Source organism: Bufo gargarizans, chromosome 3 (assembly GCF_014858855.1).
Source record: "Bufo gargarizans isolate SCDJY-AF-19 chromosome 3, ASM1485885v1, whole genome shotgun sequence".
Classification (NCBI taxonomy): domain Eukaryota; kingdom Metazoa; phylum Chordata; class Amphibia; order Anura; family Bufonidae; genus Bufo; species Bufo gargarizans.
In genome coordinates, this window is record NC_058082.1 from 84,611,656 (window position 1) to 84,638,995 (window position 27,340).

The 27,340-nt window shown below is 42.0% G+C and overlaps 1 protein-coding gene across 3 annotated transcripts in view; it reads right to left on the reverse strand.

Annotated features, from left to right (window-relative positions):
- SGCG (sarcoglycan gamma) overlaps nt 1-27,340 on the reverse strand; it is a 297,260-nt gene that overhangs the window by 72,349 nt on the left and 197,571 nt on the right. For all 3 annotated transcript variants that reach the window (XM_044285025.1, XM_044285024.1, XM_044285026.1), the window contains exons 3-4: nt 26,506-26,607; nt 23,052-23,139 (exon numbers count right to left, since the gene is read on the reverse strand). In XM_044285025.1, the coding sequence (XP_044140960.1) occupies nt 23,052-23,139; nt 26,506-26,607 (190 nt within the window). The remainder of the gene's footprint in view (nt 1-23,051; nt 23,140-26,505; nt 26,608-27,340) is intronic.

The following is a 27,340-nucleotide window of genomic DNA, read 5'->3' on the forward strand; positions in this document are numbered from 1 at the left end:
TGTGTATAAAAAGGAGATTTTAAGTTTGTTTAGTTGTCTTGATGAAGGGCTAAGATATAACAGCCCGAAACGCGTCACAGCATACTACTCTGCTTTTAATGTCTGTTTTTAAAGAAGCGGAATAAAGAAGCCTTTTATTGTGAAGAGCTGGAATTCGTTTTCTTTTTTCATTCTAATACTGTACGAAGCGCTTGCTCTGTACAGTATTCTAATGAAGTTTTATGCGAATCGACTTTGGATGTTTTATCCAAAGTTGATTCGCTCATCCCTAGTGCTAGGTCTTTACCAGGAAATTATAGACCAGTAAGCTTAACATCCATAGTGAGAAAATGTTTGAGGGCCTTCTACTGGACTACATACAGGATTATGTAACTGTCAATAATATAATAAGTGATAGCCAACATGGTTTTACTAAGGACAGAAGCTGTCAGACTAATCTGATTTGTTTTTATGGGGAGGTGAGTAGAAGCCTGGACAGAGGGAAGGCTATTTTGAAAAGTTGTTTGATACTGTCCCACACGGACGCCTAATGGGTAAATTAAGGACTATTGGTTTAGAAAATATAATTTGTAATTGGATTAAAAATTGGCTTCAAGATCATAACCAAAGAGTCGGGGTTAATGATTCCTACTCTGAATGGTCCCCGGTGGTGTACCCCAAGGTTCTGTGCTGGGTCCACTATTATTTAACTTATTCATTAATGACATAGAGGATAGGAGTAGTGGTGCGGTTTCTATTTTTGCAGATGACACCAAACTTTGTAATATGGTACAGTCTATGGAAGATGTTAATAAGTTACATGTTGACTTGGACAAACTTACTGTTTGGGCCTCCACTTGGAAACTGAGGTTCAGTATAGATAAATGTAAAGTTATGCACCTTGGGGCTAATAATCTTCATGCAGAATATGTCCTAGGGGGAGTAAAACTGGGAGAGTCACTGGTTGAGAAGGATCTGGGTGTATTAGTTCATAGACTAAATAGCAGCATGCAATGCCAGTCAGCTGCCTCTAAGGCCAACAGAATTTTTCTTGTATTAAAAGAGGTATGGACTCGCGGGACAGGGATGTAATATTGCCACTATACAAAGCGTTGGTGTGGCCTCAACTGGAATACGTGTTTCAGTTCTGGGCACCAGTCCATAAAAAGGATGCCCTGGAATTAAAAAAAGTGCAAAGGAGAACAACTAAACTCATAAAGGGCCTGGAAGATCTTAGCTATGAGCAAAGATTAAACAAACTGAATTTGTTTAACCTTGAAAAAAGATCTCGGGGGGACATGATTAACCTGTACAAATATATAAACGGACTATACACAAAATATATAGGAAAGCTCCCTACGCCTGGAGAAAAATAATTAAGTCAAAAGAGGCGACAAGAATTCTTTACAGTAAGGGCTGTGGTTCTCTGGAATAGCCTGCCACAGGAGTTGGTCACAGCAAATACAGTAAATGGCTTCAAAAAAGGTTTAGATTAAATTTGGCTTATGACGATGTATAGAAATCTTGTTCTGCACACCCTTTCCCTTTGGCCCATCCCTTTTTTTAAAGGAAGATGGACATTGATCCAGGAATTTGTTCCGTGGATCAATACAGCAGGATTACAGGTTGGACTTGATGGACGGTTGTCTTTTTCCAACCTTAACAACTATGTAACAGGGTCAGAAAACCAGGAGTCAGGATTAGTAAAAAAAAAAAAAATCATTAGTGAGGATATCCTAGGAGAAGACACCAATCACAGGAGACCTGGCCATATGACATGTTTGAGGTCACAGGGCTGATGGTCAGCGTGCTAGACGTGTCAACAATGCCTCTGATTGGCTGGCAATCCCGCCCTAGGAAGCCAGGCCCTGTCTGCAGGCCTGGATGTAACACCTATACCCCTTTAAATAATAATATCAGGTTTGCCCTAAATTGATGTTCATATGTGCCTCATATCTAGTATTTCCACTGTACAGTACTAACCTGGCAGTACTGGTCATGCACAAACACCATTCGGTCGTGTACTCTCTTTACCGTCCATTTTCCATAAAGGTGAAGAAGGGGATATGTCCAGGTTCAGCTCTGAACCCAGACAACCTCTTTAAATGTTATCTAAAAAGTTTAAAGTAAAGAACTCTTTAAATTTCCATCGGCCCAGACAAGCAGACTAATTATACCTTGAGAAGCCTACAACATGTAATTACATCCTATCAGATCAGCATTATTTTAACTTTCATTCCATCGTTCATTAGGAATCCTTCATAACAGTGCTTAATATGCTTCCAGATAACTTGATAAATTTAGTAATATATCGTTTGCAATCACCCCTGTATTAAATCCCCGGCCCTAATGGGCCAACTACATATTAATTAAAAAAAGAAGTACAAAGGACTTTTGTAGGCGGCAGATCAGAAACAAAAAGGCCCTGTTCTTTAGTAAACCAAAATGGGAACAGACGATTTAGGGAGATGAATTCTAAACCACCCTCATTTGGGATTCATAAAGGATAGAAACCTAATGAGATTATGATGTTCATCATTAGGAAAAGTTTGCAAACCTGGCTTTAGGGTGTTTCGTTAAGAACTATCCTCTATACACGCTTCATTAACGGCAGCAATCATTTCCCATAGAGCCATAATGAACTAATATGTACTTAAAAAAATAGACTTGGTTAATCTAGAGCCTTATAACAATGCATAAAATAATTTCCTTTTTGGATGTTATTATAGAGAATGAACCAAAGGCTGAAGCTTATTTAATATTACGGCAAGAAAACAGCGCTATATCTCCAGGCGGATCAAAGCCTATTTAGGTTTCTGATTGGTTTAGTCTCTTGTTATTTGGGTTTAAGCAGATTTATGTTATTGACACCGTGATAGGATATGTACTCTACAGTCAAATTTTAATTGACTTTGTAATTTGTCCAGATGCTAACCTCTCATTATTCTAGATACTGAATGCTATAGACCTTGTGCCAAGCAACCGCAATACGGTACACCTCGATGTTGTACTGCCGTCTGGATTCGAACTTCCATTGCTATAGTTCTCACTGTGTTTTCTGGTTTCTACCGTAAATTGAGTAATTGAGCCAAATTGTCCACCCGATTTAGTACAAACGCTCGTTCCTGCTAATCGGCCAGTGTAAAGGTGCCCCAGATGACAATGAGCAAAACCCTGTGCATTGGGTGAAATAATCATGTAGACAATGAAACTGAAACTATAAATCTTTATGAGGTCGAGCAACTGCAGCAGCCATCACTTGTCGCCATACATTGGAGGACAACGAGAATGGAGCGGGAAAATCAATGGAGGGCGCACTGCGCATGCGCAGCCGCCCTCCATTCATTTCAATGAAGCTGCAAAAAATAGCTAAGCGGTGGCTCGGCTATTTCCGTCTGCCCCATAAAAATAAATGGGAGCAGGGGCCGCGCCTGCGCGGTGCCCTCCCAATAACTTGTATGGGAGCAGTGGAGAGCTTGGTGGTTGCCGGACCCTGGGAAACCTGGAATCCTCCAGCCACAGTTCTCCCCGCTCCATTCTCCTTATCAGACAATGGGGGCATATACACTCACCTAAAGAATTATTAGTAACACCTGTTCTATTTCTCATTAATGCGATTATCTAGTCAACCAATCACATGGGAGTTGCTTCAATGCATGTAGGGTTGTGGTCCTGGTCAAGACAATCTCCTGAACTCCACACTGAATGTCAGAATGGGAAAGAAAGGTGGGCTACAACAGCAGAAGACCCCACCGGGTACCACTCATCTCCACTACAAATAGGAAAAAGAGGCTACAATTTGCACAAGCTCACCAAAATTGGACTGTTGAAGACTGGAAAAATGTTGCCTGGTCTGATGAGTCTCGATTTCTGTTGAGACATTCAAATGGTCCAAATTTGGCGTAAACAGAATGAGAACATGTATTCATCATGTGCAGGCTGGTGGTGGTGGTGTAATGGTGTGGGGGATGTTTTCTGGGCACACTTTAGGCCCCTTAGTGCCAATTGGCCATCGTTTAAATGCCACGGGCTACCTGAGCATTGTTTCTGACCATGTCCATCCCTTCATGACCACCATGTACCCATCCTCTGATGGCTACTTCCAGCAGGATAATGCACCATGTCACAAAGCTCGAATCATTTCAAATTGGTTTCTTGAACATAACAATGAGTTCACTGTACTAAAATGGCCCCCACAGTCACCAGATCTCAACCCAATAGAGCATCTTTGGGATGTGGTGGAACGGGAGCTTCGTGCCCTGGATGTGCATCCCTCAAATCTCCATCAACTGCAAGATGCTATCCTATCAATATGGGCCAACATTTCTAAAGAATGCTATCAGCACCTTGTTGAATCAATGCCACGTAGAATTAAGGCAGTTCTGAAGACAAAAGGGGGTCCAACACCGTATTAGTGTGGTGTTCCTAATAATTCTTTAGGTGAGTGTATATGCGATCTGCGCACATTGTATGTGATGGGAATACCCCTTTTACTCAAGGTGGAGTAGAAGATAAGTATCGCGTTACGATTAAGGGTGTCTACCCGAAACGCGTCAACGTCTTGCTATGAGGGGGTGATGATGTCTGTCAAAAAATTTATATGAATAATAAAGAAGAGTGATAAGAGGACTCCGCTTGTCTCCGGGACCCGTCTTTTACTATTTACCTGCAGCCTGCCAAGGGAACACTCCCCTAGGGCCTCTGGAGCCGGGACTATACACTATACCAGAGAGGTGAGCTGGATTCAGTTTTTTTCTATAATGTAATGTATTCACAAAGTAAAGGCGGATTTGCACCACACAACTGAGCAGGCAGTTATCAGGACGACGGGAAGGAAATGTTCCTTCCTGATAATTGCCTGCTCATCAAGATCTTTGCTTGGATGGAAACCATCATTGTTTGCTTCCAGGAGATGAGAGTTTGTCCTGATTAGGTGTTGATCACACAGATGCATGCTTATCATGCCTTACACTATAACAAGCCTTGTGCTTATCGATCATTACATGACAGGACATATTCTTATCACCTTGAAGAAAAACAAAGATGTTTCCATTCAATGACTACAAGCAGATATCTAGATAACTTTCCCGTGACATATGTGTGTGACATTGATTCACTTTGTAACTACATTGCTTTACTCAACAGTATCTTGATTCTGATGGACAGTCTGAATTATACCCCTGAGCTGTATTGACAATTCTTCAGGCTTCAGTGCTGAATCCTTCCACCCATTCTTGCTGGCTCAATGTGCAGTGTCCCACTGCTATGCAGTGCTCCACTGCTTAAAGGGTTAAGGTGTATGCTGCAGAAGGAGTTAACAGGACTAGTAACCATTGCTCAGCGTGGCTTTGCCACTCTCCCCATAGGGAAGAGAAGAGCTCAGTGTAGTGTGGTGAAAGACACAGCAGTGAGAGAAAGCAGAAACCAGCCCTGGATAGAAAGCCAGCCAGAGTAAAGAAAACACTTTTGAACCAGCCTCTGAAGGAACAAGAATACATTTTGTATCATTCTAGTGTTAAGAGGAGGTGCATGCAAAAGAGACTGTGGAGATAACTTGTCTGAACGACTTATGGCATACCCCCCAACTTTAGAAAAGAAGGAAGTTTTTTCGCACTAGGCCATACTTCGTCCAAAACATAACTAAATACCTAATCCCAACCAGTCCCCTAAATGCCCCCACATAGTAATGATTTCCCCTTTATGCCACCACACAGTAATTATACAAGGTATGTGCCCCTCTCACAGTAATATGCCCAGTAAATTGCCCCCTTTACAGGCAGGATTATGTGGGTGCAATGTGGGGCAATTATGGGGGTGCAGTGCAGGGGGATTACTGAGGTCCTTGAACAGTTGTATTATATGTTTTCTATACATTTATTACACCCCAGAATATTTCAGGGGGTCACTAAAGTGGGGTACATATTTCATGGGGATGGGCGCCATACGCCACATCTCCAGTAACTTCACTGGCCAGGAGCCCAGGAGAGAAGTCCTCTGTCATCTGCGGAGCCCTGACCACAAGAGCCATCAGGGAGCAGAGGCTGCCACCAGCAGCAGGATACACAGAGATCCCAGCGGACCCCGGGCCTGCCCCTTTCATTCCCCTGGCCCCGCCCTGTCATGCCAGTATAGACACCAGGAACAAAAAGGGATGGGAATTTTTAGCCCAGTTTGAGTGCTCAGGGGCCATAGTGAATAATGCAATGTTTTGTTTGGAAAATGAAATTATTATTATTATTTTTTTAAATTTAAACAGTAGGCCATTACTTTAAATTAGATTCCCTTGTAGAGGGGAGATTGAATTAAAATGATCTTTAGATGCAGATGTGTCCTTCCTTACCTATTCTCCTAGTTCAGCATCTGACAAGAGAAGGCCAGCTATTAGAAAAATCATGATATTTTAATACTTGCAAGGCATCTATCCTATATCTCGCTACCGGGTGGTCATGATTTAAATTGCAGCCTGGTGTGGATTTTACGTGCGAAATTGAATTTGTTTTGTGAAATATTGGAGTTCTTAAAGGGGTTCTCTGGGAATTAAGTAAATAAAAATACTTAAATATTACTTTATAATAAATATATTCACAAATACATTTCATTAGTTAAAATGGCTTGTTTTGTCTGGGGAGCAATCATCAGGGGAAACAAAATGGCGGCCATCCTATTAGTACACACAAAACCTGTCCTAATCACACAGGAGGACAAGTTACTTTACAACACTGAGCTACAGAGCTGCCTCATTCTGATTCAACATATTTTTCCCTTAAAATGGTACATTTTCTCAGTTTAAACTTTTGTTCCGTGATTTATGTTCTATTCTGAATAAAATATTAGAAGTTGGCACCTCCACATCATTGCATTCAGATTTTATTCACGATTTGTATAGTGTCCCAACTTTTTGGGAATCCGGTTTGTATGTGTAACCCGCTCTTGAAGTACAGAGCCATGGAATTAATGTCACTTTCAAATAAATAATAATAATCTTTGTGATAAAACTGAAGGCAGATAAACACCTGGAAATGTTCTCATTTATCCAAGGCATGGTTTATCTGTAGAAATAAGTCAGAGCAACTGGTTTTCTATTGAAGACTTTTCACTGGCTGTGACTTTACATCCCTTTGCATGAATGCAACAACAAAAGTGTCCACCCTTGAGCATGAATTTGGTTAAGGACTCTGATTTCTCATTAAATACAGTATTGCAACATGCTATCAAAACCCTTGGCAGACTGCAATGCACATTACAACCACCGGGTAGCCACATACAGATACATATAGGATGGACATCTCATGACATAATATCACAATATCATGTTTTTTATTAAATAATGGTCACCTTGCAGGATATATTGAGCCAAGAAAAGGTTAGGAAGGACACATCTGATTCCATCTGCAGGAAAGGGTTAATAAATGTTTACTTTGTGGTACAGTATATTGGCTTGTATACATACAAGCAGCTCTACAGTCGCCCTTCAAGTGACAATGGCCTCGGATTACCATATTTTTCGCATACAATGATCTTTCCTGGACCAATGCATTTAGAAGCCACAATATACAATGCCAGAGACACACTGATTCTGTGGAATATGCCATATGGAAGATCCAGTCAATCAGCATGGGCATTTCACTGGCAAAACACCTATATTACTGACCTGCATGCACTGATTGGATGTCTAGTAGCATCTCGTATGGTACTACATATTGTGTACCACGGTTCATTGTGCCAGGATGAGCTGCACATTTGGTAACCAAGTGAGGGCAGCTGCATTTTATCTTTCTGGTACACTGGGGCAGATTAAAGGGGTTATCCAATACTATAAACTGCGGAGCCCCTCACACGGAATATACTTACCCTGCTCCCCGCGCTGATCCTGGTCCCCGCTGCTGCTTTTCCCTGTGTGCTGACGAAAACATCCGGTGTCGGGGTGGAACAGCCAATGGCAGGCAGGGACGGGGACAAGCCCCTTGTCTGATCAGGAGCAAAAAGAGTCTAAAAATGTACTGTAAGCATGTGCACCAATTTTTGGCTTAGTTAATTGCCCCACTGTGTACACTACACTAAAGAAGCTCCCATCCTCCACACTAAAAGTCATTTTTTTTAGCCTCCAGTAGCTCTGTGTGACTCTTAAATGTGAAAACTTTCTCGATCCAGGTAAGTTATCTGACTTTTATTAATCTTTATTTTATATTATTTTGTGATGCTATTTGGGGCATTGGAACCAATTAGTAGTTTTCCATAGAGTTATGGGTGCCCCAGTATGCCCTTGTAGCATATATTCTAAATTAACATAAGCACCCGCTTCAATATTCACAGAGAAAAATTGTACGAACCATGGTGGCCGTGTGCCAAGGCTTGCATGTGATCTGATCTTATTTACAGCAGCAGTTGTATGCAACAGTAACCATGTGTTAAACAAAGGCTATGCAAATGTTACGGCAGTGGTTGTGCAACAGATTTGGTTTTGGGCTAAATCTAAGGGAATTATCCTGGTTAGCCTGGTTTTCACCCTTTAACCCCTGTACAGGGATATGGAATTTGCTGCAGGACTACCAGGCTCCTGCAGTTGCCTCTGTATGATTGACACTTGTTCAGGGCACTGAAGGGTCAGGCAAAATCATAGTCAGGGACAGGCGGAATATGCGTTATACCAGGGATGCTCAACCTGCGGCCCTCCAGCTGTTGTAAAACTACAACTCCCACCATGCCCTGCTGTAGGCTGATAGCTGTAGGCTGTATGGGAATGATGGAAGCTGGAGGGCCGCAGGTTGAGCATGCCTGTGTTATACAGTAAAAGGTCTGAGGTCAGGGCAGGCAGCGGAGGGTCAATATACAAATTAGGCACAGGTCAGGTCCAGGAAACAGAAAAAGGGTTAGTACACAGACAACAGAACAACACACCTTTGCAAGCTAGAGAACCTATTGGTCAGGCATTTTCCCACAGGGGAATGTGCCTTAAGTACCGAAGGATTAGGGTGTGCACCTTTAAGAGCCAGAAGACGCGCGCCCTACGGGCACAGAAAGACACGCCTTGCTGGCAAGCAAGCTGAAGCCTGAATGGAGGGACAGAGCAAGTCCGGCAGCTGGAACTGCCAGAAAGAGGGGAAATACCGCTTGGATATAGAACCCAGGACCAGTTTGTGGAGCAGTAGCGGCCAGTAACAGAAAATATGAATTATGGAAATGTTTTCACCAATTTTTACAAGGTTCAAAAACTTCTAAACACAAATTATTAAATTAAGGAAAACTCAGAGCTTCTTAATGACAGGATTCTGAACATTTTTATTTGAGATCAGCACACCAATTCCCTTTGCTCTGACAGTAAATTATTGAGCCAACTGTCAAAAGGGGGAGATGGTGGGGGATTACAGTGATTAGGGTAATGAATGACTTACATAATTAATGACTTTATCCAAAGTTCCTTCCTGAAATAGATCAAACATCGTTTTTGAAGAGCAGATGCGGGCTTACATTAATCCATGAGACGATGGAAGGAACTCATGCGATGTGCTAAGATTCATCTAACATAGGTAAATACAAACTACGCTGAACTCTATATAATCCTTTCATATACTGTAAAGGTGCAGACGCTAAGGGAAAACTAGCAGAGCTGGTTCTAGACAAGGGCATAGAGGCATCTACGTACCATGTGCCATGGAACAGAAGAGCGTCCTTTGATTTGAAAAAATTGTAACCTGCGTGACAATGGAAAGCCAAGTTCTGGTTTTCTTTTTACCAAGATAGTACCTTAATAACCATCTCATGTAATTTTTAAAGGGGTTCATGAATATAACCATTTTTGCTTATGCCCTATTAGGGTACCCCTCTATTACATAAAAGAGACATGCCATTTCTCTGTATTGACTAGGCAAATATTTGTAAATGTTAATAAGGTCACTTTTTAGGGATTTATTGTGGGGTAATATTACATTAGGATCGCAGAGAGGATGTCCGCTCCGTCTTGATTAAAGAAAACCCACCAAAGGACCTGCGGAGAGCATGACATGTCACCACATGATGTCACCTTGAGTGGCCAGTGTGATCACATGGTGACATTTGGCGGGTTTTCTTCAACCAAGATGGAAGAGGACGGCCTCTCCGCAAGCAAGTGGATGAGTGTAATATTATTTTTTTTACCCCAAATGTATCCCCTAAACACCTGAGTGTGAGTCTCAGATGCTGTGATCAGCACTGAACACGGCATCTGAGGGGTTAAATGACGGGGTGGCACGAGCGCCGTTCCCCGTCATTGCGCCTACTACATACAATGAAAAGCGATTCGTGATGAAGTAATTTGTAACTAATTGAATCTCTTGATGAAGTTCGGTCGTGATGTCACCACGTGATTACGCTGGGAGCACGCAGTGATGTCATCACGCTCAGTGCAGGTCCTTCGGCAGGTCTTTTTCAATCCAGAGAGAAACAGGCTGCCTCTGTGCGAGCAAGTGGATGAGGTTTTTTTTCCCATTCTTTCTAAGACAACTCCAGCTGCCATTTTAGGAAAATTGATTCGTTACCACAAAGAACCAGGATATTCAGCTTAGTTTAGAACAACATTTTTCCTAAAATTTGGACCAAATTCCACTTTGGATGCTTCGCTTCTCTCAACACAAAACATAGCCACATGAGGGCTTATGTTTTGCATGCCAATTGCATTTTTAATGGCACCATTTCGAGGTACACCTTATTGTATAACTTAAAATGTTCGGAGGGTTAACGGTGTTAAAAACAACACAATTCTGCCATTGTTTTTAATATTTTTTAAATATTTATTCAATAACTTTTTACTTATTTTGTTCGCCCCTTAGGGGCCTTTAACGTAGGATGCCTTCTACTATACATTTTAATACTTTGGTATTATGGTGTACAGGGACTTTTACCAGCATTCTGCTACATTCTGCCAGATACAGAGTCTAAGATAGTTCTTAATGACATTGGTCGTATGTATTGGGACATTGTCCTGCTGTAGAATAGATTTGGAGCCAATCAGAAGCCTCCCTGATGGCATTGCATGATGGATAAGTACTTGCCTGTATTTCTAAGCATTGAGGACACCAATCCTGACCAAATCCCCAACTCCATTTGCTGAACTGCAGCCCAAAACTTGCAAGGATCCTCCACCAGGCTTCACTGTTGCCTGCAGACTCTCGTTATTGTGCTGCTCTCCGGACCTTCAGTGAACAAACTGACTTCTGTTACAGCCAAATATTTCAAATTTTGACTAATCAGTCCAGAGCATCAGCTGCCATTTTTCTGCACCCCATGTCCTATGTTTTTGTGCATAGTTAGTCGCTTGACCTTGTTTGTACATCAAATGTACAGCTTTTTGGCCGCAATTCTTCCATGAAGGCCACTTCTGGACAGACTTCTCAGAGCAGTAGGTGGGTGTACCTGGTCCCACTGGATGTAAAGGGAAGTAAGAATGATGTGGCCGACCACGACCTTGGCCGACCACTGTGTCTATGGTCCTCAGGATTAATGTTGTCCTCAGTGCTGAGAAATACAGGCAGATACTTCTCCATCGTGCAAAACCAGTAGAGAGGCGTCTGATTGGCTCCACATTTATTCTGCAGCAAGACCACAACCCAAAACACAACCAATGTCATTAAAAACTATCTTTTGTGTAAAGAAGATCAAGGAGTCCTTTAAGTGATATAGACCCCAATAAGTCCTGATCTCAAACATCATTTAGTATGTCTGGGATTACATGAAGACTCAGAAGGATTCGAGCAAGCCTACATCCACAGAAGATCTGTGGTTAGTTCTCCAAGATGTCTGGAACAACAGCTGCCGAACTCGTTCAAAAACTGTATGCAAGTGTACCTAGAAGATCTGATGCTGTTTTAAATCCAAAGAATGGTGAAACTAATATTGATTGGATTTAGATTTCTCTTTTGTTCATTCACTTTGCATTTTGTTAATTGATAGAAATAAGCTATTAAACCTTCTATTTTTAAAGCATTCTTATTTTGCAGCATTTTTTCCACACTTGCCTGAAAATTTTGCACAGTACTTATATATGAATATATACTATATAGTACAGAACAAACAACCATTTGTGCTATACTAATATTATACATCCCTAACACACTACCAGGGCCCTCTATTTGGCGTTTTTGTTCTTTACTGTATAGTACTACATATATTTACAGGTAACACATGATTCACCATTCACAATAGGTGACGTTACAGTTTAACTACTCCCCCCCCCCCCCGACCTCTGCACAGGTCACTGAGCATGCCTCAATGGGGTCAGCTCCTGACCATTGTGTCTATGGCCTACGGTGGCTGCTGTAAAGCTATCTCCAAAGGCTGTTAATGACAACTTAGGCAAGATGGCCACCCCCATAATCACGTTTAGGAAACAGGATAAAAAATCTACAATCAGAGAATAAAAACAGATTCGAAAAAAATGTGTTATTATCTGGTTTCAACAGAATTTTTTTTTATAGGTGACACACTCCCTTTAAATACTGGCAGATTTGTTATTAGTGTTGGTTGTTAAAGGGGTTTCCTGAGACTTTTCTACTAATGATCTATCCTCTGGATAGGTCATCAGTATCTGATCGGTGGTGGGCTGACACCCAGGACCTCCGCCGAACAGCGTCAGTAATCGCAGTATTGTTGTGGCATTCGCGTAACTTTCCCTAGGCCATGTGATGTCACATTCATCGGTCACGTGGCCTTGGTCAGGGATGCCCAACGTGCGGCCCTCCAGCTGTTGCAAAACTACAGCTCCAAGCATCTTCTAATAGCAGTGTAGACTGTCCAGGCATGCTGGGAGTTGTAGTTTTGCAACAGCTGGAGGGCCGCAGGTTGGGAATCCCTGGCCTAGGTCAATAAGGCTGAGTGAAGTGAATGGGGCTGAGCTGCGATACCAAGCACAGCCACTATACAATGTAGGGCGCTGTGTTTGGTGAGCAGGGAGTAGGCCTCGGCACTACTGTGAGCACCGGTGCCTTCTTAAACAGCTGATCGGCGGGGGTCCCAGGTGTCGGACCCCCACCAATCAGATATCCTCTGAATAAGTCATCAGTCTTAGAAAACCATTCTAACCCATTGTCTTCTTCTCAGAGCAGTTATGAACCTGTTGTATTTTGTTCTCCCAATGACGAAGCTTCCCGTGGCTCCAGACTAACGTTTGGAAAATAGAACTGGACCTTACAAGTCCCAATCTTTAAAAGACTTACAGCACAAAAATCTTGTTATACAGAAGACCCCTGACCAACAATGAGATTTGCTTTAATAGGCCATTAAATGGATGTTTCTATTGAAACGTCACAGTTCCATGGGAATAAATGAGATTTCCTTTGTATTCAGCACCATGCCTGCTCATTATACAGTTCTAATGGTCACATACAATATACCTCGAGGTTATTGATTCTGTTTGTTTAAGGCCTCGATACTATTAATGAGGCGCAAAGTTTGGATAAGAAATAAAAGATAACTTTACAGCATCGCCAGTAAAAAAAACCAAAAAAACCCACAGTCATTTAATTATTCATGATGCTTCCTAAAGGAGAAACAAATATCTAAGGTAAAAGACAGATCAACACAATGCCAAAGCACACAGAGGCAAAAGTTAATTGCTTTGTGGAATTGTCAATTACAATCTAATGAATTTCACTATAAAATATGATCTGCAATCAAGCGTATTATGAATAGGAGGGAACGAGCTGTATGTGGGACTTGGAGGCATATTCTCCTAAGATGTAATAAGTTACTACAGTACTCTAGTAATTACCAGGGCTGAAGAAAGTGAAGGTTACTGGAGTGCAGCAGCGAAGGCAGACAGTTCCTGATAAAGCTCTTTAATCAGGGAGACGAACAATATACCCGCGAGCAGACACAACAAACGTGGTGCTCTGTAGATGAGCCGACAGAACGACTGTTCAATAAAGCTGTATACACCTTCACGACAAACTAAGGTTTCAATTAGAGATGAGTGAATTTCCGCTTATGAAATTAGTTCACGTTTGGTGGTGAAAGGTGAATTGCGTTATGTATTCAGTTACCACGGACCATAACGCAATTTTATGACGGAATGCATAACGGAATGTCTAAAGGCATTCCGTTATTCATTACGTCATAATAGAAGTCTATGGGTTGCAAAACGCATCCATCCCGTTTCCGTTATGAAGGGGAGGACTCTCTGATTGATGGGGGGATTGATAACATGTACACAAGTACATGTTACTTCTCCCAACCAGGGTCATGTACAGTTATACAAGGACAGGAGAGGAGGATCTAATCCTCTCCTCTTCTCCCTGCAGCCAAGAGCACATTTCCTCTGGTCCCCCTCTGCTCCCAAACACTGAGATCAAAGCTGGCTGAAGGGGGAGGCTTCTTTGGCTACTTCAGCCTGCTCTATCCATTGCTGTATAGCAGTTACAGATGTGAACCACCTCCAGATCTCACTTCTGACCCGCTCAGGTTCTATTTCTGTCTTTATGGCTGCTAGAACCTGGACTTGTTTTAAGGGCTAGATTCTTAGCTTTGAAAGAAGACCTAGCTCACACCTTCAGCTGCTATATAGCCTGAGATACATATCTGGATATCTGGAAATCAGTGGAAAGAGCCAGCAGGGGAGCAGGGCCTGGAGCAGGTACTCCAATGATGATCCAACCCGAAATCATAATAGTCGACCCATTTTCATCTTTGCTATGGAATCCTCTATCTCTTTTGTATGCCACTGAAAAGTACAGTTTATCTAATCTTCTTCCATTCACAAGAAATAAATTCCATTTGTTCTTAGAAGTGCTTTTCCCGATGCCAAATAACACTGACACTTGACTGTAGAGAAATTATAGGGAACTAACGGTGACCCAAATTAACCATAGATGGTTTGTCCAATGGTATGTTACTGTTTCCTGCTGTTCACAAAGCCCCTGTTAGAGGGAGTGTACAAGATTAGCAAACATGGCCGTTTTGTTCCAAAAATAGTTCAGCCCCACTCACTTTAATAACGCTGAACTGCAATAACATAAACAACCTGTAGACGTGTGTGAAACTGTTTTTGGAAGGTATTAGCCATGTTTAATCCTTTCCTGACATGTATCATATATGTACGGTGGTGCTGGAACTGAGTTCCCAACATGAGCCATACACGTATGAATAATTGGTCCCACGGTGACAGGGATAGGACGGCTGCTGTCCTGAACACTTTTCAACCTAAAGGTCCGACAGGAACATTTCTTCATTTTTCAAGAAGTGGTGATCAAGGCCCTAATTTCAAAATCGGGAAGGGAAGAGCCATAATACTTCTAGAATTGAGGGTGTCCATGATGTACCAGAGCAGCATTTCCATGGTGAAGTACCCTAAATAGCAAGGAAGGGAAGGACCCAAAAAAGATGCAGAATGTGCTCCAAAAGGGGGTGTAACAGATCTCTGGACACCCCGACCGGGTACCTCCGTCGATGAATGCTCCTAGTGCTTCCCGAGGACTCCAAGCACTCCACTCTACACCAAAACCACCACAGGAACCAGGAACAGGAACAGCTCTTACAAGAGCTAGGAGTAATAGCCAGGGGAGTATACACGTATAGCAATCCCCATACACATGAGACAAGGCTCTATGTTGAATGTAAAATAGCAACTCTTTATTGAACACACAGCATTGACTTATATACACATGACATACTGAGGACATGACATAGCAGCCAATCCTGTACAGTTTAAACCCAAAACGAACCCTATTCAACAAACACAATGGCATTGTCTGTGACACAATTAACAAACACACTGGCATTGTCTTTGACGCAATCAACAAAATACAATTACCAAAACACAATGGGCTCTGCCTGTGATACAATTACCAAACATAATGGACAAACTTAATCACTCACAGACAGAAACCACACATTTTTCCCAAAACACAGAAAACACCTCAAAACCGCACATATCCCCATAATGTATACATCCATGGATAGCTCTGATCTGGGTGAACAACATATCCAAAAATCACCCAGAGCCGAGCAGGGGTTCCCGATTTCCATGGAAGTCACATTTGGCTTTTCTGCCCAAAACAGTTCCACAGATTTAGGCTGTGCGGCCGGTCTGTCTTCTCCTTCAAAGTTAGTATATGGGCCATAATCCTGAGGCAAGAGGCTGGCAAACAGGCCCCTCCAAAACCCAGTGGCAAGGTTATTTTCGCCACAGGGGGATATAAAAGGACACCTTTTATACACAGTAACATAGTACATAAGGCTGAAAAAAGACACCTGTCCATTCAGTTCAGCCTGTTATCCTGCAAGTTGTTCCAGAGGAAGGCAAAAAAAAAAAAAACCCTGTGAGGTAAAAAATTTTTTTGCTAATTTTAGGGGAAAACATTCCTTCCTGACTCCAATCAGGCAATCAGAATAATTCCCTGGATCAACGACCCCTCTCTAGTAACTATAACATGTAATATTATTACACTCCAGAAATACATCCAGGCCCCTCTTGGACTCTTTTAGTGAATTCACCATCACCACTTCCTCAGGCAGAGAGTTCCATAGTCTCACTGCTCTTACCGTAAAGAATCCTCTTCTATGTTTGTGTACAAACCTTGTTTCTTCTAGACGCAGAGGATGTCCCCTCGTCCTTTTCCAAGTCAGTGTTACCCAGTGTTTTACCATTTAGAGGAAACACACAGATTCGGACCCAGAACCTCAGTACTGTGGGCGCACCAGTGCTAACCACTGAGCCACCGTAACGACTGCGAAACCTGCCCTGAAAAGCCTGGCCTGTGCATAAAGGATTGCCTCAAAGTGTTTCACTCATCCATAGTTTAATAATGTTATCCCTTATGCACCCAGTAATTTTACCATCTTACCACGCTCTGATATACTCCTCGCAGCTTACATATTCACTTTTTTCTGAAAAAAGTTCACTATCTGTGTAGTTTTTTTTTAAAATAGGTCACTTCTTAGGGGTTCTTTTTTATTTCACATCAGGGCTTTAGCAAATGTGAGCCAATACTGTGCAAATCACCAAAGTAGGCCTCAAATTCACATGGTGCTCTTTCACTCCTGGGCCCTGTTGTATGCCCAGACAACAGTTTAGGGACATATGTCAGGAGCCCTACTATCAAGAAACACAGTATAATTATTAGTGGGCTGCTTTTGCACAAATTAGGCACAACATATTGGGCACTGAATTACATATCTGTGGAAAAATTGCAATTTTCATTTTTCACCTTCCACTACACATTCATTTCTGAAAAAAAAAACTAAAAAAACTATGGGGTTTAAATGCTCACTACAACCAATAATTCCTTGAGGGGTTTGTTTTCCAAAATGAGTCATTTCTTTTTTTATCTTACAACAGAGTCTGAGTAACTGTCAGCCAATGCTGTGTAAACCGCCAAAATAGGCATATTTTACTTCTAAGCCGTGCAGTATATCCAGACAGCAGTTTGGGGACACTTGGAGGGTGTTTCTACCATCAGGGAATATAGTATAGTATTAATTTTAAACTTTCAAATATATATTTTTTAAATAAACACCTGTGAGGTCAAAGTGCTCACTACACCCCTTGTAAAATTCCTTGGCGGTGTAGTTTCCAAAATTACCTCAAAGTCTCTTCAAATGTAACATAGCACTCAAAAACCATTCTAGCAAAAATCTGCCCTCCAAAAACCATATATGGTACCCTCCATTCTGCACCCTGTGCCTATACAGCAGTTTACAACCACATATGGGAGAAAATGGTTAACAAATTGTAGGGTGATTTTTTTCCTTTTACCCCTTGTGAAAATGAAAAATTTGGGTATAGAGCGTAATATTTCATTTTCATATCCAAGTGTTTCTAAATTCTATGAAACACTTGTAGGGTCAATGTGCTCACTTCATCCCTTGAAAAATTCCTTGGGGGGGGGTGTACTTTCCAAAATGAGGTCACTTTTCGGAGTTTTCCAATGTAGGGGTACCTCAGGGTCTCTTTAAATGCAACATAGCGCCCATATGGCATTCCTTTCCTTCTGAGCCCTGCAGTGTGCCCATACATCAGTTTACATGCATGTTTCTGTAAACTGCTGAATCAGAGAAATAAATGTTGAAGTTTGTTTTACTGTTAGGTCCCTTTCACACGAGCAAGTTTTCCGCGCGGATGCAATGCGTGACGTGAACGCATAGCACCCGCACTGATTCCTGAACCATTCATTTCAATGGGTCTGTGTACATGTTTTTTCACGCAGCACTTCTGCGTTGTGTGAAAATCGCAGCATGTTCTATATTCAGCATTTTTCACGCAGACCTGGCCCCATAGAAGTGAATGGGGCTGCGTGAAAAACGAATTGCATCCGCAAGCAGGTGGGGGATACAATGCGTTTTTCACTGATGGTTGCTAAGAGATGTTGTTCAGTTTTTTTATCATGCGCGTGAAAAACGCATTGCACCCGCGTGAAAAAACTGAACGCAATCGCAGACAAAACTGACTGAACTTGCTTGCAAAAAGTTTCACTCGCACCCTGAACGCATCTGGAGCCAATCTGTATCGTTCGTGTGAAAGAGGCTTTACTCTTGCTGTGTCACTTTACAGGTTATTAAGGTTTCTTAAATCAGTTTGAGGGGTGTAGTTTCCAAAATGGGGTCAATTGTGGGTGGTTTCTATTATGTAAGCCATGGATGTCAAACTCATGGCCCTCCAGATGTTGCAAAACTACAACTCCCAGCATTCCCTGATAGCTGTAGGATGCCCAGGCATGATGGGAGTTGTAGTTTTGCAACAGCTGGAGGGCCACGAGTTTGACATCCCTGAGCCCTCAAAGTGACTTCATAACTGAATTGGACCTTTAAAAAGTCGGTTTTGGAAATTTTCTTGAAAACTTGCTTCTAAAATTCTAAGCCTTTTAATAAACTAAAAAAATTAATTACTTTTACAAAATGATGCCAACATAAAGTAGATATATTGTAAATGTTAATTAATAACTATTTTATGAGTTATCACTATCCGAAAGCCGAGAAATTCTAATTTAGAAAATAGTGTATTTTTCAAAATTTTCGGAAAACTTTGGATTTTTATTTATAAATAAAGGTAAAATATATCGGGCCATATTTATCATTAAAAAACACCATTTATGTGGTGTGAAAAAGTTACAAATTGTGTGTTTGTGACTTTTTAAACGCTTCTTTACCAAAAATACATACACCTCTGCATAACTTTGGTAAAGGCGCATCTGGTTGTCAGCCTGGAATACACCACTGGGCTATGATAAATCTACCTCATCGGCTCAAATTCACCACTAACATGAAGTACGATGGTTGGATAAGTAAAAGCATTAAAAATGTATTACCACATAAAGTGACACATATTCAGAGTTGCTAAATTTGTCCAAGTCAGGAAGATGAAAAATGGCTGTATCTGGAAGGCGTTAAAGAAGTCCAGTAACCTCTCCCAACTATTATGACTAGTGGGTGAGAACCCCTCTGCCCGACGTGACCAACTCTCTCTGAGGGTGACGTCTGAGAACATCCCTTGTTCTTCACATGATACCTCTGATGGTGAGGAGAGACTTTCCCAAAGGGAGTGAGGTGTTACCTCAAATTGGAACACAAGGGAATCGGAATCAGAGTGTGAACCCACTGGACGTACCTCCAGGTGACACAATACACCCAGTGAAAGCTTGGAGGCCAGAGGCTGATCACACAGAGGTGTAGTTAGGGTAGAAGGCAGAAGTCAGGGCAGGCAAAGTCCGGAAACGCAGATCAGGGTCAGGGCAGGCGGCAATCAGGCAAAGTTTGTAAAATGTAATCCAAAATTCAGTACACAGAATGACAAGAACCAACAGAACACCTTAGTTCAAACAGGAAACTAGAATATATGGGAACCTAAGTTGCTCAGGCGCCTTCCTGTAGAAGTTGGTGCCTTTAAATACCTCCTGCAGACCAGCCATAGGCTGGGGAAGATAGAAGACGTGCGCATGCTGCCTCACCATAAGGAGAAGAGACACACCAGCACACACCCTAAATACACACAAGCAACTCTGAGTCAGAGTGCAAGCTCTGCTTGGAGCCAGGAGGGAATGCTGGTGGAAGGAGTGCAGACCACAGCAAAGAACCTCGCTGCCCACGCCTGTCAGCACTACGTGCAGCAACGGAGAGGAGTGAAAAAGCCTGGCACCCATACCTGCGTGTGGGAACAGAATCGCAGGTACAAGCAGCTGGGTTAACACTGACATTGTTGTATGTTTTAGTAACTACTTGCATCCCCCATGCAATAATACAGTCCTGATCAAAAGTTTAAGACCACTCGAAAAATGGCAAAAAATCCTATTTTACATTGTTGGATCTTAACAAGGTTCCAAATTAATTGAAAATAACGATTAAACTGAAACAGGCTGTTTTTTAGCTGATCCAAAGTTTAGGACCACATGCCTTTAAAAGGCCAAATCTGTGCAAAGATGTGGATTCACTGTCATTTTCTGTCAGGTAGTCACACGTTGTGATGGCAAAGGCAAAAAAACTCTCCCTTTTTGAACGGGTTGTTGAACTACATAAGCAGGGTCTCTCACAGCGTGCCATCGCTGCTGAGGTGGGACGCAGTCATTTGGAATTTCTTAAATGATCCTGAGGGTTATGGAACAAAAAAGTCAAGTGGAAGACCCAAAAAAATTTCACCAGCACTGAGCCGGAGAATCCAATTGGCTGTCCGTCAAGACACTGGACGATCCTCGACCCAAATTAAGGCCCTTACTGGTGCTGACTGCAGCCCCATAATCATCAGACGGCATCTGAGACTGAAGGGCTTCAAAAACAAAAAAACGTCTTCAAAGACCTCGTCTCCTTGAACGCCACAGAACTGCTCGTTTGGACTTTGCAAGAGAGCACCAAACATGGGACATTCAAAGGTGGAAGAAAGTTTTATTCTCTGATGAGAAAAAATTTAACCTTGATGGTCCTGATGGTTTCCAACGTTACTGGCATGACAAGCAGATCCCACCTGAGATGTTTTCTACGCACCACAGTGGAGGGGGTGCCATAATGGTCTGGGGTGCTTTTGCCTTCAGTGGAACAATGGAGCTTCAGAAAGTGCAGGGGCGTCAAACGGCTGCTGGCTATGTCCAGATGTTGCAGAGAGCATTCCTCATGACTGAGGGCCCTCGTCTGTGTGGTAACGACTGGGTTTTTCAAGAGGACAACGCTACAGTACACAATGCCCACAGGACAACGGACTTCTTCCAGGAGAATAACATCTCTCTTTTTGGCCCATCCTGCGTGTTCCAATTGAGAACCTTTGGGGATCGATGGAAAGGGAAGTTTACAAAAATGCACAACAGTTCCAGACAGTAGATGGCCTTCGTGCGGCCGTCTTCACCACTTGGAGAAATGTTCCCACTCACCTCATGGAAATGCTTGCATCAAGCATGCCGAAACGAATTTTTGAAGTGATAAACAATAACGGCGGAGCTACTCATTACTGAGTTCATGTTTGGAAGTTGGTTTTCTGTTTGGGGGGGGTTTCGTTTTTTTTTTGGAGGTGTGGTCCTAAACTTTTGATCAGCTGAAAAACAGCCTGTTTCAGTTTATTCGTTGTTTTCATTAAATTGAATGCTCAAAAAACGTTTTGTCTCACTCCCATTTCTTCTTGTTGCATGTTGAAGCTCTACTTGGAACCTTGTTAAGATCCAGCCATGCTGAATATGATTTTTTGCCATTTTTCAAGTGGTCTTAAACTTTTGATCGGGACTGTAGTTCTGGAGCTTCTATTCTCATGACTCTATTTTGTGCCTTTCCTGTATTATTCCTGCTAGAAGTTAAGAATTAATTACCAGTAATTTTTCAATGAAGGTCCACATGGGTGTTACTAGTTGGGGGTGTGATCCTGCACAGCCTGACATTATTCAATCAATATTGCCAGTGTCAGACTGTGCAGGGACACACAACTGCTAACACCTATCTGGACTGTCATTGCTAACTGCTAGCAATTCATTCATAACTTCTAGAAGGCATAATAGAGGAATGGCACATCATAGAGTCATAAGAATAGATGCTTCAGAATTGATATAACATAGGGAATGCAAATTGTTACTAAAACAGACATGTCAGGAGAGGTTTAAACATCTACCACAGGTCATCATAGAGTAACTATATGGCATGCCCCAATGACATGGATTTAATTGGTTTGAACTAGAATTTACCATGATGTATCTGGAAGCAGAAGCCAGAGACCAAAAGATATTTGCCATAAGGATTCATTCACTTTGTAGAGCGCTCAGTCCTGATCTTTGGCGATATCCATGTGGATGTGTCATATACCTGAGCAGCACCACCGCAGACGAAATGAAGCATTATACTGTTCCCACTGAAATCAAGGAGCTGACATAGGAATGCACAGGCAGGTCGGGTCCTCCAGAGCAAGAGACCCTCTTTATAGCTGCTCCTTGCTCTAGGCCAGGGATGCCCAACCTGCGGCCCTCCAGCTGTTGCAAAACTACAACTCCCAGCATACCCAGACAGCCTAGAGCTATCACCCTACAGCAGGGCATGGTGGGAGTTGTAGTTTAACAACAGATATAGGGTTGCAGGTTGGGCATCCCTGCTCTAGACAGTAGAGTGCTTCAGAATGGGTTTTTGAAATCTGCAACCCATTAAAAGGGAATAAAAGACTTAAAAAAACCGAAGTTACAGGTAGGAATATATAAACACAATGCTGAGAAGTTTTCTTTCTTTTACATTCTGTAGTCTTTTTGTGTTTTATGTTTAATGTTTCCTCTTCTTCAGTTCTACAATATTTCTCATTTATAGCAGCACAGTACAATTGAGGGTAGGCAGGTTTTCTGCTGTTTAATCAATCCTCAGCTGCTATCTAAATATATCGAACATTACGCTGAAAAATATTGCATTGTATATTTTGTTTATGTGTGATATTCAGAATTTCTGTCTTCATTATTTAGTACTGTAGGCATATTCATTACCTAGAAATGTGCGGTATGGTCTACTCATAATTATCATCCTTAGACCATTACTAATCGGATTCACTCAGAGAGTTAAAGCAACAAAATTGTAAGCTGGCGCTCTACCACAAGACAACTTTTTTATATTCAAGTTTCCTCCAAGGGAATAAATGCATTCTTCATTCCCCAGGGTTGACTTACCCACTGTTAATCTGCCCGTGATCTGCCCCTCGGAGTTTCTTGCATTTACGGTTACATTTTGAGAAGACTGCAAATGCAGGGAATTGTCCTGTGGCAAAGAGACATATATTAAACATAACATATTACATATAGAAAATGCACCATCTGCTTTGTGCACTGACTTATTTACATAAATAATTAAAGAGGTTTTTCAGTTTGCATCAACATCTTTTAAAATAATCATTCATGGAGGTCGCTGTAATTTTGTAATATATTTATTTTACCTTTATTGCTCCTATTTCCTGTTCTAGGCTGGGGTCACATGACCATGTCCATGTAGCTATTTCCTGTGATGTTATGTCCATGGGCGGGAAGGGTGCTGGCCATGTCCAGAAGACTATCCTCGCCTTTAAAGGGGTTGTCTCATCTCAGACAATGAGGGCATATCGGTAGGGGGCATATCGCTATGTCAAGAACTGAGCCCCGAAAGTGGTGGAGGGCCGCCACTAGGCAATTTACGTCAGGCTCACAGAAGTGAATGAGAGCGGTGGCCGGTCATGCGCAGTGCTGTCCCCTTCTCTTCTATGGGGAGAGAGCTTGGTGGTGGCCGGACCGGAGTCCTCCAGCCACCACTTTGCGTGGCTCTGTTTCTGATATAGGTGCGGGCCCTAGCGGTGGGACCTGCACTCATAAGACAATGGGGGCATATCCTAGTGATATGCCCCCCTTGTTTGAGCTGAGACGACCCCTTTAAGCAATTTTTATGTGGCAAGTAATTCCCCTCTGGATTTGCAGTGACGGAACAGTCTGCCATTGCACCGCTTCATCCCGACGTTCCAACTCGCTGGAATTCCACTTTGCATATGCGTCTATATGAGTAGCGGAAAGCGGTAAATGAGGAAGCACTGCCTCCTCTTCAAACAGCTGAATGGCATGAGTGGCGGGAGTCGGCTCCCCGATGATTAGATATTGATGACCTATCCTGACTATAGGTCGTCAATATAAATGGCAGGACAACCCCTTTAAACAGCTTAAAAGGGGAAAGGGAGAGGGAGAAAAAATTGAAAAAAATAAAAACAAGAGAGAAAGACAAGACAGAAAAAATATCAGTTCTAGGAGAGCGTCACATACCAATTTTCAGGCAATTGGAGCAATTTGGTGAGAATCGATACAGACATGAATTGTGTTTTTCAACCAATTAATTTAGATTGGACTCAAAACTAATTTCAAGAAATTTGCTCACCTCTAAAACAGAACATTTACATGGTGTCCTACTTTTCATCTTTTCAGCTGCAGATCTGATAATACCCTGACTCCTACTCTCTTATTCAAGACGGCTGCAACGCCTCTCAGACTGCCGGATTCACACTATGCATCAGTAGTCTGAAAAAACGTCCTACTTGTCCAGCCCTGCTTTTTGAATTAGCCAATCGGGGAGCAGTAGGAAGTGTCCTGGACTACCTATACACAGCATATCTTCAGTGGCATAAGAGGAGCCTGGGATTTGGCGGATCTACAGCTTACAAAATGAAAAGGAGGCCACCATGTAAGTGTTCCCCAGTTAATGGGACTTTTTTCTTTTGATTTGGAGGTTCATGCGTTGCCCCTCTCTCCATTCTCTGTTTACTGTCTCTGTGGAATCAGTTGGGATGGAGATGGAGGAAGGTGGTAGAAGCGAGGAAGTGCAGAGAGGTGGTACCAACAACAGACATTTATGGCATACCCTACCAAATAATAATTAGGGATGAGTGAACCCGAACTTTACTAGTTCGGGTTCAGCGTTCGGGCTCTGAAGAAATGCTGGTATGGATTCCGAAATAACGGAATATAACGGAATTTGTTGATGAAATGCAAAACAGAAGCCTTTAAGAGGCATTCAGTTTTGCATTCCATCATAATAGAAGTCTATGGGCAGCATAATGGATCCATCCTGGTTTCCGTTATGCAGGACACTGAACCCGAACCTGTAAAGTTCGGGTTCGGTCATCCCTAACAATAATGAACATCTGCAATAGGTCCTCTTTTGTGTTCATCATATACAGTATATTCTATATAGTGTGCTGCATGCTACCCTGTGTACTTACCGGTAAATCACCGGCAGGTCTTCTTCAGTGACCCTCTAAACCTTTTTTTTGCACTTTTACTTAATATTCTTGCTACATTTGTGTCTACAATCAGAACACAAAATACGTTGATGAACCCAATAACCCAATCAATGTGATATTTCATTGCCATTAATTGTGAACACAAATGAGGACTCCACAGTGAAGCAGAGGGAAATAAAGAGACTGTTCTCAACAAGACATTTATTACAATAGATTAAATGCCACAATGGAACATACAGAAAATGAATCAAATTGGATTTAGTTAAAAAGTAAAACTCTATTAACACCACCAGTCTTTAACAGCGACATTTAATCCATTGCTAGAAATGACTGTGGAGATCTGTTAGCCTCCAGTTAGGGAAGATGAAATAGTTATGTAATCAGCACAGAAAATGTAAATTTCTCATAACAAAGAAAATTAAATCATTTTCAGCATTAGCAAATAATGAATATATTAAAGGGATTCTCCGGGCTTTTAATATTGATGACCTATCCTCAGGATAGGTCATCAATATCAGATTGGCAGGAGTCCCACACCCGACACCCCCGCCGATCAGCTGTATGAAGGGAAGGAGCACGCAGTTTGCATGTGCCGTCTCCCATCTCTCTTCCTGCTCACTGTTGTATGTCTATGGTAAAGCAGCAGAGCAGGAAGAGAGACGGGAAACGGCACGTGCAAACTGCGTGCGCCTTCCCATACAGCTGATCGTCGGGGTGCCGGGTATCAGACCCCCGCCGATCTGATATTTATGACATTATCACTTTTATCTCCTCATTTTAACGACTTGGCAGGAGTCTCAGCACTTGGACCCCCGCTCATCATAACCTTTGCCACTATGTCAAATTTTTTTTTTAAATTTTTTTAAACTTTAAGGTCTAAAGGGGTTGTCTCACTTCAGCAAATGACATTTATTATGTAGACAAAGTTATTACAAGGCACCTACTTATGTATTGTGATTGTCGATAGTGTCTCCTTTGCTGGTTGGAATTATTTTTCCATCACACTATACACGGCTCATTTCCAGGTGTTACGGCCACCGCTGCAGCGCCGATACAAGGTGGCCGAGATATGCGCTCCAACGGTCCCAGCCACCAGAGAGGTCTGCGCTTTTTCCTATAGTGTCCAAGCATGACCACCGCTTCTGGGTTGCAGGTTGCTCATAACCTCTGAAAACGAGCACTGTATAATGTTATGGATAAATGAATTAAGCCAGCAAAATATGCAATATGGGCAACCAGAATACATTAGTAAGTGCCTTGTATTAACGTTCTCTACATAATAAATGCCATTTGCCGAAGTGAGACAGCCCCTTTAATCCTCGAATTTCTTGTGCTGTCGTATTTCCATAGAATTTGCATGAAATACTTACCAGCCTTGAACGAATTTCTTTGGCATACAAAGGATAAAGGAACTCCGATTCCCCCTCAAGACGTAGACCCTCACTTGTAACACGTAAATGTCCCATTCCAGTCTACAAGAAAAGGAAAAAAATCTTATTATAGACAAAAACTGACATAATACAGTATCTACAATTACATGCTTTAAAAAAATATTTAAAAAAATGAAACTGCAATGCCGTAAATCAGTGCTCTCTCCATTGCTGATGGATTTCACCAGTTTATGGTTTTATAGCGCACTGGGCGCTGCTGCTAGCTGTTTTAATTGCAATGCACTTTTACGGGCTGGCACTGCTATGGAAGTGCCATTGCTGGATGGCTCTGTTATGCAAGAACTGTGGAATCTAAAAAATGTCAGCAAATAAAAAAATTAAGATGTACTGTATACTGAAAATTAAAGACAAACTTCAGCTTTGCCTCCATAATTCTGCCAGTGAATAATGAATTGCCTGCCGATATGTTCTTGGTTAAAATAGAAACTACTTTCTGAACAAAAAAAAATATAAAAAAAAATCTTTCAGCCACAGTCTTCTACTGCCTTCTCTTTAAGGATGTTCCTGTTTCCATTGCTGAGTGCTGTGTTCGTTTATCAGGTCTGATCAGGAGAGAAGCATTCCCTTGTGGGAATCGCTTGTTAGCTAGTGAGTAGACCACTGCTATTACATGCAGTATGGGGAGGAGCGATCTCTATGCCATCGTCCCCATACTGTCTACTGGTTTGCTGGAGGCAGATCGCTATTACACAGCATGCTTAAAAATCTGAATTGCCCGATGAATGAGCACGCGAACACTCGTTAGCAATTATCG